General features: G+C 50.1%; 1 protein-coding gene across 1 annotated transcript in view; it reads left to right on the top strand.

Moving 5' to 3' along the window:
* Positions 1-659: 659 nt before the first annotated feature.
* Plekho2 (pleckstrin homology domain containing O2) overlaps positions 660-17,688 on the top strand; it is a 30,955-nt gene continuing 13,926 nt past the window's right edge. Inside the window, exons 1-2 of the mRNA XM_069995176.1 lie at positions 660-764; positions 7,820-7,969. Coding sequence (XP_069851277.1) covers positions 753-764; positions 7,820-7,969 — 162 coding nt within the window. The 5' untranslated portion in view covers positions 660-752. The remainder of the gene's footprint in view (positions 765-7,819; positions 7,970-17,688) is intronic.

Here is a 17,688-nt window from a genome sequence, read left to right as displayed (position 1 = left end):
CGACCCCAGCAGGCATCGGGGAGGAGGAGAGAGGAGGAGCGCCTTTGTGCACTCCGTCACTCGTCCCCGGCTGTCCGGGGGAGCTGGGTCCATTCCCGCAAGCCCAGCCACAGTGGGCCCCCGAGACCTCAAAGGAAGCAGCCGCCAGCGCCTCCGCCCCTGGCAGGGTCCGCCCCGCCCCGGCCCCGCCCTCCGGCCTTTCGCGCTACCCTCGCCTGGGTCCCAGCGCCGGAAGCCCCCTTTCCCTCCCCCGACCCCTGCCGGGGTCGCTACCCACCCCTCAGTCCCTCTCCCCGCGCGCGGGTCCCGGGAAACCTCTCTCCACCGCGCCCCGCCCAGTTCCTCTCCCGCTCCAGCGCCGCCCGGGGCCCCTCAGTCCGACGCCTCGGCCCCGCCCCCGCCCCGCCCCAGAAGGCCCCGCCCCGCTCCAGAAGGCCACGCCCCGAGGATGACCGCGCCCCACGTCGCCGCTAACTTGGACCTCCGAGCCCCAGACACCCCGCCCCTCCTTACCAGGCCACGCCCACTTCGCTCTATCCCGCTCGCTCTTCGGCCTCCTAGCCCCGCCTCCTGGGCTCCGGAAGCTTCTCCCCGCCCCCGGCCCCGCCCCCCGAAGTTTCTTGAGCCCGGGGCGGCGGGCGGGACAGAACGTAGGGAGCCGCCGCCCGGGCCGCGCGCAGATGGAGCTGGCGGGTCCCGCGCGGCGCCGGGAGTGAGCGGCGGAGCCTCGAGCCGGACCTCACGGACTCGCCATGGAAGAGGAGGTGAGGGCCGGGCCGGGCCATACTGGGGTGGGGAGAGGTGGGGTCGGCTAGGCAAAGGGGGTCAGTGAGACTCCCGCGGGGTGGTTGGGGTCCCGGGCTCAGGCCTTGGTTCGTTTCTGACTCTCCATCGGCCTGGGAACCCCGTGGGCCCCCCCTTCCCCACTCCCCCCACGAGAAAGCCTGGGGTAGAGGCGGGGGAAGAGCACGGCGTCCGGCACTTCGCAGACCGCATCCTCTTTCATCATGGTTTTTCTCTCTGTGTGGAAATCGTGGCTGGTATTGTTCCCATTGGATTGATGGGGAGACTGAGGCTCCAGCTTGCTGGGAAGTGGCCTGGGTCGCCTGCTGTATCCCCAACCCTGTGCTGGTCAGGTCCGTGTCTATGTGTGCTTGTGGCTTCCAGGGTCGTTGGCTCAAGGGATCTTGACACTGTTAACAGTGCCTGCTGGCAGGAAGACCGAGGAAATGACTTTTTCCTCCCTTGTGTAAGTCCCCTGCGAGTCCTCTGCTTCCCTCCTCTCATCTTCCCTGGCCCAAATCCTTCCGAAGACACTAGCTGAAAAAGTCAGGTCTCTGCTTTCCCCACATCCCTGAGAAGGCCTGAGTTCCCCGGGAGCCGAGAACTGGTCTAGCCAATGCCTCTTGAGTCTCACTCTTACCTTCTCAGGACACTTTTGGTCTGGGGTGTCTTCAGGTACTCCATGATCTCCACCCTTTGCATGCAAACTATTCTCCCAGCACTCCTACTGAGCATTTAATGACTGTCTGTGGCATGAATGTGAATATGAATATGATTTTTTCTTTTTCTGGTGTGCCAGTACTGGGCTTGAACTCAGGGCCTGGGCACGGTCTCTTAGCTTTTTTCACTCAAGGCTTGCAGGTACTCTACCACTTGAGCCACAGCTTCACTTTGGGCCTTTTTTTTTTTTTTTGGTGGTTAATTGGCTAGTTTTGAACTCTAATCCTCAAATTTCAGCTTCCTGAGTAGCAAGGTTACAGGTGTGAACCACTGGCTTGTCTTATCTCTTGAAGTTTTTGCCATCTTTTGCCCTTACAAGTTCAAAGGAAGGAAGGATCTGTTTTTGCCTGCATGAATGGCAAGGAAACTAGTCATCTGGAGACCCCTGAGTGGTCCACGTTGTCTGAGTCCTTGTCAGTGTCCACCTCCCTACTTCCTGGGGCCACTGGTCAAGAGCAGGTAGGCGGCTGACTCCCTCTAGACCAGGCCCTGCAGTTCTGTGGGATGATAGATAAGTCACTTCCCCTCTTAGCCAGCGTTTCCTCTTCTATAAAATACAGGGCCTAGCCACCTCCCCCAGGCCTGAGGGTATGATGTAGTCCCTTCACTGAGTGGGCCTAGATAGGAGGCCAAGCAGGCCACTAAGATTTGCTGTGGTTTCTTTCTTGCTGTCACGGGTGGGGCTGCTGTCTGTCCTGGGCGCTTGGTTCTCTGGTTCAGGCCCCTCCTCTGTTCTCTGAGGATGTAGATGAAAAATACTCCATCTCCTGATCTGCTTTGGCCCCCAATTAAAGGGAGCTTCCCTGAGCTCAGCTCAGCCCTGAGCTCCCTCTGGTCCTTGATCTCTAATAGTGTGACTTTCTGACTCCCAGATGTCAAGACCTGTCTGAATACCCGGGCCATCTCAAGTCATGCCCACTTTACTTCCTTCCTCCATCCCCTAAGTCTCATTTCACTTATACATGGCTGCTTTTCACCCTCCCACTAGCTTTCTGCTTCCTTCCTGAGCCCCTGCGTGACCCCCTGAGCCTCAATGATCTCTGCAGTAGGTTGGTGGTCTGTATCAGGCTGAGGTTTGGTGAAGAAGTGCTGATTTGGACTTTGAACATCTCCTTAAATATATTCTCTGGGCTTTAGTTTCCCCAGATGAAAAGGGAGAGAAGGATCCAGAAATAGCCTAATATGTGTGCAAAAACTTTGAAAACTATACCTATCAGTGGCATTGTTGTTACTGTCCCTGGTGTAACGTTGGAAACCTTGGATCTAGGCTTCTACCCTAAGGCTCTGTCTCCTGCCCTCCCGAAGTCCTTCCTTCCCTGGCTCCACACTGCTTACTTGAGCTTCTTGGGATAGGAGGGGACAGTGCCCTGTCCCAACACTGGGTTGTGACATTGGGCTAATTAAGGTTGTGTCTTTTCAGGGGTGAAGGGATTGAGAGTGGAGTTCCTTCTCTTACTTTCTTGAGCTCTGCCCTTCTCAAATGACTTCCTAGACTAGAAACTTTGAAGTGAGGGACGTCTACCCGCTCCTTACACCCATTCCCCACACTAGAGGCTTCCCTGAGGCGGGGTCTGTGTTCCCCTAGGGCAGAGCCCTGTACTTCCTTTCTCTGTCTGCTCCACTACAGGCTCCGATCACAGGGCTCTGATGTGGTGGCTTCTCTGTAGAGTTTGGGCTGCGTCACTGGGTTTAGTCTAAGGGCAAAGGTTGGCTTGAGCTGCCAGGGTCTGTAATGTCATGTGCCAATAAAATTTCTTCTTCTGGCCTCGGTCTTAAGTTTGTTATGATTTTCCATCTGTCTTCTAAGCACAAAGATAAGAGTGACCTGGCTTAAAAAATGTTGGTGCCAGTACTGGGGCTTGAACTCAGGGCCCCACATGCTTGCTTAGATTTTTTGTTTTGTTCAAGGCTGGCGCTCTACCATTTGAGCCATGCCTTCACTTCTGTCTTTTTGCTGTTTCATTGGAGAAGAGAGTCTCACAGCCTTTTCCATCCTGTCTGGCTTTGAACCCTGATCCCTGATCCTCAGCTCTCACTTCCCAAGTAGCTAAGAGCCCCCAGCTCCTATTGTTTTTTTTTTTGTATTTAAAAATGAATGAGCCAGGGCTGGAGATGTGGCTCAGTGGTAGAGCGCTTGCCTTGCATGCATGAAGTCCTGGGTTTGATTCCTCAGTACCACATACACAGAAAAGGCTGGAAGTGGCGCTGTGGCTCAAGTGGTAGAGTACTAGCCTTGAGCAAAAGTAGCTCAGGGACAGCCCAGGCTCTGAGTTCGAGCCCCAGGACTGGCAAAAAAAAAAAAAAAAAAAGACCCAAACAGTCAGACATAGGAAGCCAAGCTTATGTTCACAGTTGTCTCAGTGGCTGTTCACAGTGGTAAGGAGAGAGCCTGGTGAGGATGGATGGGTGGGGGAGGGCAAAACAGAAACAGTGGTCAGCTGGTCAATAAGAGGAGAGGAGTTCTAGAAACTGGGCTGAGCAGGACAAAACATTCCCTGTGAGCCCTGCCAAGGGGAGGGGTGCCTTGTTAAAACCCACTGGGGCAGAGCCAGGTCCCCTGCTGGGAAGAGGGCTGAGGGGCAAGGAGGGTCTAATAGAAGGTGGAGGCAAGTAGGACCCTGGTGTCCAGCAAGGCCTCCCATAGGATGGCTGGGTGTTGATTCACACCATCTGTAGCCCCCTAATTTGTCCCTACTTTCCTCCCACCCAGTCCCACCCAGTCTTCCAGGCCCGGGGCTCAGTTCTCTAACTAATGAAGTCATGCTATTCACTGGGCGCTGGTCAGAGGTATAACAGTGATCGTGATACCAGGTTCCAGCCTTGGCCCCCAGAGCTTCCAGCTAGTAGGAAATTTCCTGTGTCAGGCAGTGGGGGGGGGGGGGGACAGGCAGGAGGAGTGTGGGTATAGGGGTTCCTTTTTCCCTGGGCCCTATGACAGCCTGCCAGGGTCACTTAGCACATGGGAGCTGAATACCTGGTATTGACAGCGACATAGGGGAAGGGTTCTAGGAGAGTCTCCCCCTCTATCCAGGGGCCCTAAAGTCCCCTCTTCCCCCCAGGCAGGATGGCTTATAACTGGCCAGCTCTCTACTTCCTCATTCCTGCTTCCGGGAAGAGCATCAAGACTGTCCCATTTCCTCAAAGAGGAACTGGTGGAGATTTGGGCCTAGCAGTGTAGTCTAGAAAATCATTGTCCCAGGTTGGGACCCAGGCCCCCAGAGAATCCCTGAGAGCCAGAGGGCATGGCAGAGATGGCAGTAACAGAAGTGACAGCTGCCACCTACTAGGCTAGGACATCCTAGGAAGTGCTTTACAAATGCCTTATCTCCAAACAGCCACAAATCTTTTTCTGAGTATTTATTAGGTGCCAGGCACCGCAGGCCCCTGGGAACAGTTGTAAACAATCCCAAAATCCCTATCCTCATGGAATTAAAGTTTTTTTTTTTTTACTTTCCCTGTTTTTTTGTTTGTTTGTTTGTTTTTTTGTTGGTCGTGGGGCTTGAACTCTGGGCCTGGGCGCTGTCCCTCAGCTCTTCAGCTCAAGGCCAGTGCTCTTACCACTTGAGCTACAGTGCCACTTCTGGTTTTCTGGGGTTTATTGGAGATAGGAGTCTCATGGTCGTTCCTGCCTGGGCTGGCTTTGAACCTCGATCCTCAGATTTCAGCCTCCTGAGTAGCTAGGATTACAGGCGTGAGCCACCAGCTCCCGGCTTTACTTTCCCTGTTAACATCTCCATGTCTAAGGGTGGACAAAGGTGAACAAATTGAGAACGAGAGGTTTGCCCTCAGGCCTGCATGGAACCAGAGCTCCAATCATCAGAACCTGCAGTTCAGGAAGTAGTAGTGGGGGGGGGGTTGCACAGGGAGAAGCAGGCTGGGGCTCCCCCCCCCTCCCCGCACCACACACACACCTTGAGTTGTGACAGCAGGTAAAACTAGAGCCTGCCCACCTCCTGACAGCTCACCACACTTACTTGTGTCTGGGCTTGCCCTTCCAAAAGACAGCTGTAGCCACAGGGCATCCCTGGGGAGGGGCGTGTCTCTTTGCACTGGGGCCCCCTTTTTGAGTTTTATGTAAATTATAGCATAGGCAAAATTAGTGAGTGTTGGTTTCCTTCTAGAGTTTTCTCCATTTCTGCTCCTGACCTCCCCCTCCCCTCCCCTTCTCTGCCCTTCTCCCTTCACACTCACTACTGTATGATTCAGCCAGTGACGCAAAAATGGTGTGCCAAACTGGGGTGGATTTTTTTTTTTTTTTCATCTCACAGATATTTCTTGGGTCCTCAAGAGAGGACTTGAGTGCTTGGGAACCCAGAGTGTGAATCTGACCCCATGTGATAGGCATGTACTCTGTACCCAGCCAACCAAGCAGACAGGACACAAGATGCCCCTGGCTGGCCCTGAGGTGGTATTGTGGTTTCCCTGTCTATCCAGGCTTGACTTTAGCTCCTTGTACCCGCAATGGTTGAAGGAAGACTTCTGTTTTTTTTTGGTTGGTTGGTTTGTTTTGTTGTTGTTGTGGGGCTTGAACTCAGGGCCTGGATGCTGTCTCTGAGGTTGTTTTTTTTTTTCTCTCTCTCTCTCTCTCTCAAGGTTAGCACTCTGCCACTTTAAAACATAGTGCCACTTCCGGTTTTCTGGTGGTTAATTGGAGATAAAAGTCTCACAGAATTTCCTGCCCAAGCTGGCTTTGAACTGCTAATCCTCGGATCTCAGCCTCCTGAGTAGCTAGGATTACAGGCATGAGCCATCAGCGCCCAGTTTGCTCGCTCAGATTAGGAAGCAGTCCTGGCCTGGGGTGGGAATACAGACAGAGGATTCCTTCTGCTTTGGGGCAAGATGTCTGAGCTGCAGAGTGAGTTCATTAGAAGGGCAGGAGTAGAGAGGCAGATGGTCATTTGGCCTAGTCCCTCCCATCCTGGTAACCCTCTTTTTGTGTGTGCTAGAGTTTGAATTTCAGGTTTTGCTTGATCAGTTGGTACTCTACTACTTGAACCATGCCTCCAGCTCAGTTTTTTGCTAGCTATTTTGGAAATGGAGTCTTGACAACTTATCTGCCTTAGGTGGCTGTTTGTGTGCGTGTGTGTGCACTAATACTGGGGCTTGAACTCAGGGCCTGGGGACTGTCCCTCAGCTTTTTTGCTCCAGGCTGGAGCTCTTTATGGCTTGAGCCACAGCTGCATTTCTGGCTCATGAACTTTCCTGCTTGAACTGGCATTGAACCTTTATCCTCAGATCTCAGCCTCCTGGGTATCTAGTATTACAGGTGTGAGCCTCTAGGGCCTGGCCTCCTCTGTTTTTGAACTGCAATCTGCAGCTTCTTCAGGAGTTAGTATTGCAGGCATAAGCTATTGGTACCTGGCCATCCTCTCTTCTTAGAAGCCTTTTTTACACTACCTCAGCCTGGGGGTCATTGGCCTCTATTTATCCTTTGTAGCATTTCACACTGGTTAATATATGTGTGCCTGGGTGTTACTTGTTCAATTTGTTTTTCCTCCTACTGTGAACTCTATAACAGTTTTTGTGCTTGTACTGAGGCTTGAATTCAGAGTCTTACTATCACTCTGTGCTTTTTTTGCCCATAGTTGGGACTTTACTATCTGAACCATTCCTCTAGTTCTGGATTTTTGCTGGATAATTAGAGATAAGAAGCTGGGAATGTGGTTAGTGGTAGTGTATTTGCCTAGCATGCATGAAGCCATGGTTTGATTTCTCAGTATCACATACACAGAAAAAAGCCAGAAGTGGTGCTATGGCTCAGATGGTAGAGTGCTAGCCTTGAGCAAAAGAAGCTGAGGGACAGTGCCCAGGTCCTGAATTCAAGCCCCAGGACTGGCCAAAAAAAGAAAAGAATAGAGATTAGAGTCTCTTGGACTTGTCTATCAAACTGGCTTCAAATTGTGATCCTCGATTCTCAGCCCCCAAGTAGCTAGGATTATTTGCTTGTGCTACTAGCACCTGACCAAGACTGTTACTCGTCTGTGATGTTACAAGTACTCAGTATGTTAGTTGACTGGCTTAATGAACATGAGAAGAAGGAGTAACAGAGACCCACTTTGAATTTTTTCTCTGTGCCTCCAGCCACATGATTCTGGAAAGTCAACTCTCTTGAACTTAAAGGCTTGCACCTTGGAGGGTAGCTGTAAGAGTGAGACTAAGACTGTTGTTGTTTCTGATATTGGATTAGGAATATCTGCCTTTGGGGATCTGGGGACGTCATATAGGACCCAGCATAGACACACATCCTTTGTGTGGTCTCTAGCCCATGTGGCCCAGGGTAACAGCCCTCATGGTATGATCTGATGCTGTCTTACAGGGTGTGAAGGATGGGGCCGAGAAGCCTCATGGAACACGGACTGCAGACAAGGCTGGTTGGATCAAGAAGAGCAGTGGGGGCCTCCTGGGTCTCTGGAAAGATCGTTACCTGCTCCTCTGCCAGGCCCAGCTGCTGGTCTACGAGAATGAGGTGGGGGCCTGCTTTTTCCTGACTGTGGGGGTTCTGAGATGGGGATAAAGTGATGGCAGCCAGTCCAGCAGGAGGAGACCAGGACTGAGGCTGGAAGATCTGCTCTGGCGGGGCTGGAATTCAGAGCCTGGTCACTGTCCCTGAGTTCTTTTGCTCAATGCTAGTGCACTACCACTTTGAGTCCTGGTTTTATGATGGTTAATTGGAGATAAGAGTCTCATGGACTTTTCCTGCCCAGGCTGACTTTGAATCATGATCTTCAGATCTGTGTCCTGAATAGCAAAGATTTTTTTTTTTGGAATGTGGGTACTAGGGCTTGAACTCAGGGCCTGGGTGCTATCCATCCCTTAGCTTTTTTGCTCAAGGCTGATGCTCTACCACTTGAACCACACTTCTATATTTGGCTTTTTGGTGGTTAATTGGAGATAAGAATCTCACAGACTTTTCCTGCCCAGGATGGTTTTGAATTATGATCTCTAGATTTAAGCCTCCTGAGTAGCGGGGATTACTGGCACGAGCCACAAGTACTCAGCCCTGCTCTGTTTTTGATGTTTCCTTTTGCTTGATCTCTTATGGGCGTTTGGGTGTGCTTTGGGGATGATACCTCCGCATCTGCAGTCCCTTTGAACTCTGTGTGTGTCTGGCATGTGAGTCTTCCCAACTGTACACCTGGATACTGAAACTTCCTGTCCCTGGGCAAAGTTCTATATAAGGAATGTTCTAGAAAGCTGAAGTCTGCTCCATGCAGTAATGGTAGTAGAAATAAGAATTAAGTCTCATACTCCCTTGGAGCTTTATTTTGTTGTTGTTTGAGATAGGTAGGGTCTTGTATTATAACCCAGGCTGGCCTGGAAACTTGTGATTTTCCTGCTTTCAGCCTTCCAATTGCTGGGAATATAGGGGTGTACTACCATGCCAAATTCCTTTTCTTTCTCCTGTAACATAAGACTACTACTGCTATTCTTGTGCCTCTGAAACATTGTCAGAATCTGATGTCCCTCCTAGGTTGAGGAGACTTAGAATTTAGATGATCAAGAATGCTAAAGTTGGGGCTGGGAAGGTGGCTCAGTGGTAGAGCGCTTGCCTTGCATACATGAGGCCCCGGGATCGATTCCTCAGCACCACATAAGCAGAAAAAGCCAGAAGTGGCGCTGTGGCTCAAATGGTAGAGTGCTAGCCTTGAGCTGAAGATCTGTGGGACAGTGCCAAGGCCCAGAGTTCAGGCCCCATGACTGGCTAAAAAAAAAAAAAAAAGCTGAAATTAAGGGGGTGCTGGTGACTTACACCTGTAATCCTAGCTACTAAGGAGGCTGAGATCTGAGGATTATGGTTCAGAGTCAGCCTGAGTAGGAAAGTCTGTGAGACTCTTATCTCCAGTAAACCACCAGAAAACTGGAAGTGGCACTAAGGTTCAAGTGGTAGAGCTCTAGTCTTGAGCAAAAGAAGCTCAGATGGCTTGGAATGTGGCTTAGAGTGGTAGAGTGCTTGTCTAGCATGCTTGCCTAGCATGCATGAATCCCTGAGCTCAATTCCTCAGTACCACATAAATAGAAAAAGCCAGAAGTGGCACTGTGGCTCAAGTGGTAGAGTGCTAGCCTTGAGCAGAGGCAGCTTGGGGACAGTGCCCAGTTCCTGAGTTCAAGCCTTAGTACAAGCCAGAAAAAACATGCCAAATTTGTATAATAAATGAAAGTCAGTGAAGTTCTAGTTGAAGACTGGAGGAGATAAGGTGTTTTTCCCTGTGGGTAATAGATTTTAGAGTTGAGGCTAAGTCGGGCTAAGTGGCTCATGCCTGTAATCCTAGCTACTCAGGAAGCTGAGATCTGAGGATCATGGTTCAAAGCCAGCCCAGGCAGGAAAATCTGAGACTCTTATCTCCAATAAACCACTAGAAAACCAGAAGTGGCGTTATAGCTCAAGTGATAGAGTGCTAGCCCTGAGCTGAAGAGCTGAGGGACAGCACCCAGGCCCAGAGTTGAAACCCCATGACTGACAAAAGAAAAAAAAAAAAAAAAAGAAAAGAGGGGCTGGAAAGGTGGCTCAGTGGTAGAGTACTTGCCTTGCATGCCTGAGGCCCTGGGTTCAATTCCTCAGCACCACATAAGCAAAAAGAAAAAAGCCGCAAGTGGCACTGTGGCTCAAGTGGTAGAGCACTAGCCTTGAGCTGAAGAGCTGAGGGACAGCACCCAGGCCCAGAGTTCAGGCCCCACAACCAGACCCCCCCTCAAAAACAACAACAACAACAAAACTAGAGTTGCGGCTATTCTAAAATCATCCTCAGTTGGTACTGCTGTCTCACATCTTAATCTTAGCTACTGAGGAGGCTCAGATCTGAGGAGGATCTCAGTTCAAAGCCAGCCCAAGCAGAAAAGTCCTTGGGACTCTTATTTCCAACTAACCAGCCAAAAATCCCAAAGTGGAGCTGTGTCTAAAGTGGTAAAGCACCAGAATTGAGTAGAAAAAGGTCAAGCAAAAGCATGAGGCCCTTCATTCCAGCTGCAGTATGGAGGTATGCATGCTTGTGCGCACACACACACACACACACACACACATACACAGATTTTACAGTATGTCTCTGGTAGTTGGTCTACCTGAGGGCAGGTAGACCAACCTCTCTCAGCTCCTTCAGGGTACTTGGCAAATTCCTAAGTGTCCCAGGCCAAGAAAGACTGGGTGACCTTGATCTCGGTATTTTGGAGAACTGCCTTTGAGAAGCACCTTGGCCTGTCCTGTCTACCTCCCCAGGCTCCTGGTGTCAGAGAAGCAATGGGAGGAGGACAAGGGATGAGGACAGGCAGACAGCCCTCCCCTCCCCCAGATGTTCTGTACCCCAGCTCTTACCAAATTAGGAGGTGTCACGGCTGGGAATGTGGCAGCAGAGGGATATTTTTATAAATAAAGGGGATTGTCACAGCTTCCTCCAGTGCCAGCTGCTGCGAGAGTTGAGTGACAGGTTCTCAGCTGTCAGCCTGTAGGCGCTGCCAGAATTGGCCTGGACCATGGCTCCACATCTGGCCACAGCTGGGAAAGCAGGATTTCACATGGCCAAACCTGAAAAACCAAATGATGCATTAAAAAAAAAAAGAATCAGTGTAGTTGTGCACCAGTGGTTCACACCTGTAATCCTAGCAACTTGGGTGGCTGAGATCTAAGGCAAACAAACCCAAGACTTTTTTGGGGGGGTTGTAGGGCTTGAACTCAGCCTGGGCAAGTCCCTGAGTTCTTTGGCTCAAGGGTAGCATTCTACCACTTTGAACCACAGCTCCAGAGACAGGAGACGGAGCTCTTGGAGACAAAAGTCTCATGGACGCCAGGCGCTGGTGGCTCACGCCTGTAATCCTAGCTACTCAGGAGGCTGAGATCTGAGGATCGTGGTTCAAAGCCAGCCCGGGCAGGAGAGACCATGAGACTCCTATCTCCAATAAACCACCAGAAAACCGGAAGTGGCGCTGTAGCTCAAGTGGTAGAGCGCTTGCCTTGAGCTGAAGAGCTGAGGGACAGTGCCCAGGCTCAGAGTTCAAGCTCCACAACCAACCAAAAAAAAAAAAAAAAAGTCTCATGGACTTTCCTGCCTGGGTTAGTTTTGAACCTCAGTCCTCAGATCTCATCTCTTGAGTGGTTAAGATTACAGGTGTGAGCCACCAGTGCCCAGCCCCAAGAGACTTTTATCTCCAATTAGCTTACCAAAAAGTCAAAAGTGAAGCTGTGGCGTAAGTGATAGAGTGCTAGCTTTGAGCACAAAAACTCAGGGACAGTGCCCAAGCCCTGGTGCATGTGTGCGCACACGTGCACATACACACGAATATTCAGAACTTAACTGTAGTTTCCAGAACTGAGTACTCAAGGGTGAGGGAGTTTGGCCCTGGAGTAGGAATTGAGAAATGCTTGTTAGCTCAATTCCTCTTTCTGATGTAAGGAACTAGGCGAGTGCCGATGGCTCTTGGCTCTTGGCTGTTCCTTTGTTGTCAGAGAAGATGCTGCCCCCACCCAGTGCCTGCCTGCTGCTTTATCCATTTTTCTGAGCTGCAGAAGGGCTGAGATGATTCAGCGTTTCGGGTGGAGAGAGGAGATGCAGCATGATGGCAGTGGTGGGGAGCTGGACTGACTCTATCCCCAGACAGTAGAGGACAGTACAAAGGGACCAGTAGTCATCCTGCAGGAGCGGCCCATGAATGGAGGGCAGGTGGGCTTTCCTCCTTGGGATGCCCCTGAGGAAGAAACTTCCTGGGGTCTCCCTCTGGTGGGCTAGATACTCATTCCAGCAAACGGGTCTTGTCCATCTCTCTGTCTGTCTGTCTTCTCTCTCTCTTTTAATTTTTTGATGGTGCTGATGGTCTTGAACTTGTGAGGATGGCACTCTAGCACTTGAACCATGCCTCCAGCCCAACTTTAGACTATTTTTCAAAAAGGGTCTTGATTACCCCCACCCCCACCCCCCAGCCTTGAACCATAATCCTACTTCTGCTGCTCACTTAGTTGGGATTAGGGACACATACCCTCATGTCCAGTCTATTTGTTGAGATGAGACCTCGCTATAACCCTTTTCCAGACTGGCTAGCCTCCTGATTTTTGTGTCCTTCATAGCTAAGCTTATAGGCATGAGCCCTTTCACCTGGCCTATGTGTCCCTCTAATGGCTGTTTTTGTACAAAAGATAGACACAGAGAACATGATAGAGCTGCCCTTTCAGTTGTAGAATCTTGTGCTTTAAAAAGTACTGAGCAGGAGCTGGGCGCTGGTGGCTCACGCCTGTAATCCTAGCTACTAAGGAAGTTGAGGTCTCAGGATCAAAGTTCAAAGCCAGCCTGGACAGGAAAGTCCGTGAGACTCTTCTCTCCACTTAACCACCAGAAAACTGGAAGTGGCGCTGTGGCTCAAGTGGTACAGTGCTTACCTTGAGCTGAAGAGCTGAGGGACAATACTCAGGCCCAGAGTTCAAGCCCCACGACTCACCCAAAAAAAAAAAAAAAAAAGTACTGAGCAGGGCTGGGAATGTGGCTTAATGATAGAGTGCTTGCCCAGCATGCATGCATGAAGCCCTGGGTTTGATTCCTCAGTACTATATAAACAGAAGAAGCCAGAAGTGGCACTGTGTCTCAAGTGGTAGAATGCTACCCTTGAGTACAGAGGCTCCAGGACAGTGTCCCGGCCCTGAGGTCATGCTCTAGGACTGGCAAAAAATAAATAAAAAAATAAAAAGCACTGATCAGAGCAAGAGCGTAGGAATGCCCCCCACCCCCCAAAAAAGGAGCAAAATAGGGAGGGATAGAACTGAGGACTGGAAGATGGTGGGAGGGACAGGCACAGGGAGAGAGGTCCAGCCATAGGGGGTTGCTGTGGGCAAAGGTGACACAGTCCCTTCCCTCATCCTCAGAAGCTGCAGGTGCTAGGTGTGCGCTGGTGAGGACAGGAACTGTTTGCAGAAAGAAGGTGGTTCATAGAACAGCTACAGCAGATGATTTTTTTTTTTTTTTTGGGTTGCTTGGTTGTGGGGCTTGAACTCTGGGCCTGGGTGCTGTCCCTCAACTCATTGGCTCAAGGCTTGCACTTTACCACTGAGCCACAGCGCCACTTCCAGTTTTCTGGTGGTCAATTGGAGATAAGTGTCCCAAGTACTGGGCTGGGAAGGTGGCTCAGTGGTAGAGCGCTTGCCTTGCATTCCTGAGACCCTGGGTTCGATTCCTTAGTACCACATAAGCAAAAAGAAAAAAGCCAGAAGTGGCACTGTGGCTCAAGTGGTAGAGCGCTAGCCTGGAGCTGAAGAGCTGAGGGACAGTGCCCAGGCCCAGAGTTCAGGCCCCACGATTGGACCCGAAAACAAAACAAAACAAAACAAAAAAAGAGTCTCAAGTATGTTTCTTCCTGGGCTGGCTTTGAACTGTGATTCTCAGATCTCAGACTCCTTAGTAGCTAGGATTACAGGAAGAAGCCACCAGTGCTCAGGGTGGTTTTGTTTTGTTTTGTTTTCAGTAACAGCTGCCAGGCACTGGTAGTTCAGACCTGTAATCCTAGCTACTCAGGAGGCTGAGATCTGAAAATTACTGCTAAAGCCAGCTAGGACAGGGAAGTCCAGGAGACTCTAATTTCCAATTAACTACCAAAAAAAAAAAAAAAAAAATCTATGAGCGGTGCTGTGGTTAAAGTGGGTAGAGCAATAGCCTTGAGCAAAACAAAACAAAAACAGTGGTAGAGTGCTTGCCTTGCATGCCTGAGGCCCTGGGTTCGATTCCTCAGCACCACATAAGCAAAAAGAAAAAAGCTGGAAGTGGCGCTGTGGCTCAAGTGGTAGAGCACTAGCCTTGAGCTGAAGAGCTGAGGGACAGCGCCCAGGCCCAGAGTTCAAGCCCCACCACCGGACCCAAAAAAAAACCCAAAAAACAAAACAAAACTCAGAGGCAGTGCTAGGCCCTGAATTCAAGCCACAAGGTGACAAAAACCAAACCAAACCAAAAACAAAAACCCACAACAACTAAGCTGTAAGTGGAAGTATAACTCAAGTGGTAGAGCATTAGCCTTGAGTGAAAAAGCTAGAAATAAAGAGCTGGAGGCTCTTCAAGCCCCAGTCCTGACAAGAGAGAGAGAGGGAGAGAGAAAGAGAGGTGAACATAAACAGTAGCTATGGTATGGAAAAAATAAATGGGTTTGCAAAGCAAGGAACAAGTGTGATCTACCTTAACAATGGTAAAGTTAAGGCCTCTGGCACCACTTGGCCTATCAGGCCATGCTGACAGAAAGCAGCTGACCAAATGCTTCTCAGTATCAAAAAACAGCTCAGTACTGACCATCTGTGGAGCTGCAGGAGCCTGGCCGAAGCCCGACCACAGGATCTGGATGGAAACTCAGAGCTGGAAAAGGTTCCAGAGAGGACAGTGATGACGAAGCTCCCTATCATGTGGGGAATCTAGAGGCTTCTAAGAATGAAGCAAACTGAACTGAGTCAACTCCTGGAGAGGATAAAGCTTGAAGAAGTTATGGGAACAATGTGCTTTTTGAAAATTCTTTGTTTTTTGTTTTTGTTTATTATTTTGTTGGTCCTGAAGCTTGAACTCTGGGCCTGGGTACTGTCCTCAAGCTCCTTTTGTTCAAGGTCTAACACTCTACTAGTTGAGCCACAGCACCACTGCTGGCTCTTTCCATGATTTAATTGGAGATATGAGTTTTGCAGACTTTACTGCCCCCCGCTGGCTTGGAATCAAGATCCTCATATCTCAGCCTCCTGAGCAGCTAAGATTACAGGCATGAGCCACTGGTGCCTGGCTTGAAAATTCTTATGTTTATGGATCTCATAAAATCAAAATCTCTTTATATATATATATTTATTTATTTTGTCGGTCTTGGGGCTTGAACTCTGGGCTTGGATGCTGTCCCTGCGCTCTCTAGCTCAAGACGAGCGCTGTACCACTTCAGCCACAGCGCTACTTCCAGTTTTCTAGTGCTTTATTGGAGATAAGAGTCTCACGGACTTTCCTGCCCAGGCTGGCTTTGAATCACGATCCTCAGATCTCAGCCTCCTGAGTAGCTAGGATTACAGGCATGAGCCATCGGTACCTGGCAAAATCTCTTAATATTTTTAAGCTCAAGTTCCTTGGACATTGCAACTCTTTTCAGTTTTTCCTTAAACAGGATTCATTCTTTGTAGCTAACTAAACTAAAGAAGTCAGAGAGGGGCTGGGAAGGTGGCTCAGTGGTAGAGTGCTTGCCTTGCATGCATGAGGCCCTGGGTTCGATTCCTCAGCACCACTTATAAGCAAAAAGAAAAAAAAGCCGGAAGTAGCACTGTGGCTCAATTGGTAGAGTGCTAGCCTTGAGCTGAAGAGCTGAGGGACAGAATTCAGGCCCCACGACTGGACCAAAAAAAAAGAGAGAGAGAATAAAGTTTGGAACAAAGGTTAATAAAATCCTTTGCTGAGTGGGGGAAGGGGAGAGGAGGAAGAGGAGGAGAACAACAAAGACAAAGACCAAGAAAGTTGGGCTGGGAATATGGCTCAGTGGTAGAGTGCTTGCCTATCATGCATGAAGCCCTGGGTTCAATCCCTTAGTACCACATAAAGCGAAAAAGCCGGAAGTGGCGCTATGGCTCAAGTGGTAGAGTGCTAGACTTGAGCAGAGAGGCTCAGGGACAGAGCCCAGGCCCTGAGTGCAAGACCCAGGACTGGCAGAAAGGAAGAGAGAGAGAGAGAGAGAGAGAGAGAGAGAGAGAGAGAGAGAGAGAGAGAGAGAGAGAGAGCGCCCAAGAAAGCCAAGAGTAGTAGTCCAAACCTGTAACCTGTAATTCTAGCACTTGGGGAGGCTAAGGCGGGACAATCTGAAGTTCCAGGACCATCTGGGCTACATAGTGAGATCCTGTCTCAAAAACAACAACAACAAAAAACCTTAGGGATAACACTTAGGCCCTGAGTTCAAGCCCCACCACCAACAAAAACAAACAAAACTGGGCACAGTGGTTCATGCCTGCAGTCCCAATTACGAGGCCACAGGTGGAAGGATTGCAGTTCAAGGCTCGCTTTGGTCCAAAACACAAAACCTTATCAGAAACACAAATGAAGCAAATAGAGCTCGGGTCATGACTCAAGTAGTAGAGCGCCTGCCTAGCAAGCATGAGGCCTTGGGTCTAAACCCAGTATTACCAAAAAGACAAAAATAAAAGGATACTGAGCACCAGGCTTCACCCCCAGAAATGTTGGGTGGTGATCCTCAAACTTTCACATACTTCAACGTCTTTGGAGGGCTAGTTAAAACTCACATTACTACCAGATGCTATTGGCTCACCTATAAATCCTAGCTACTTAGAAGGCTGACATCTGATAATTGAGGTTCCAAGCCAGCCCAGGCAGGAAAGTTCATTAACCACCAAAGAGTTAGAAGTGGAGCTGGGGCCTTAAGCAGTAGAGCAGTAGCCTTGAGGAAATAGCTCTGGGAAAGCACCCTAGGCCTAAGTTCAAACCCCAGGACCATCACGCACACACACACAGACACACACACACAGACACACAGACACAGACACAGACACAGACACACACACACACACACACACACAGACACACAGACACAGACACACACACACACACACACACACACACAGACACACAGACACACAGACACACACACACACACACACACACACACACACACACACACACACACACACACACACACACACACACACACACACACACACACACACACACACACACACACACACACACACACACACACACACACACACCCTCACATTGCCAGACCTATGCCCCTAGGTTGATGATTCAACAGGGCTTCTGTATAAGAGTTTTGTTTCTAGCAAATTCTTAGGTTGTACTGATGCTGCTGGCCTAGGCGCCGCATTGGGAGAAGCTCTGGCATAGAGCAGCATACTGAGAAGATGCTTCTCACACCTTGGGCTGGGTGAAGTGTGGTGTACAGCAGAGACCCTCCCCTGGCTCAGGCCTGTGGCTTGGGGCTGGCCCCTAGGGAAAGACACTTCCCCTCTAGCCTCATTCCCTCTGTCAAGAGATAGACACTGAGGCTCTGGGCTTTCAGGGGTCTTGGGGGGCCTAGGAGAACCTAGGATGCAGAAGTACTTACTAGGTATCAGAGTCCTTTTTCCTTTCCTTTTTTCTTTCTGGCCAACCCTGGGGCTTGAACTCAGGGACTGGGCTCTGTCCTTCTGTTGCTCAAGATTAGCGCTCTACCACTTGGGCCACAGTGCCACTTCCAGCTTTT

The sequence above is a fragment of the Dipodomys merriami genome, unplaced genomic scaffold, assembly GCF_024711535.1.
Source record: "Dipodomys merriami isolate MVZ:Mamm:240054 unplaced genomic scaffold, mDipMer1.0.p SCAF_48, whole genome shotgun sequence".
Taxonomy (NCBI): Eukaryota; Metazoa; Chordata; class Mammalia; order Rodentia; family Heteromyidae; genus Dipodomys; species Dipodomys merriami.
The sequence above is the reverse complement of the archived record's forward strand: the minus strand, read 5'-3'. Positions and strand labels throughout refer to the sequence as shown.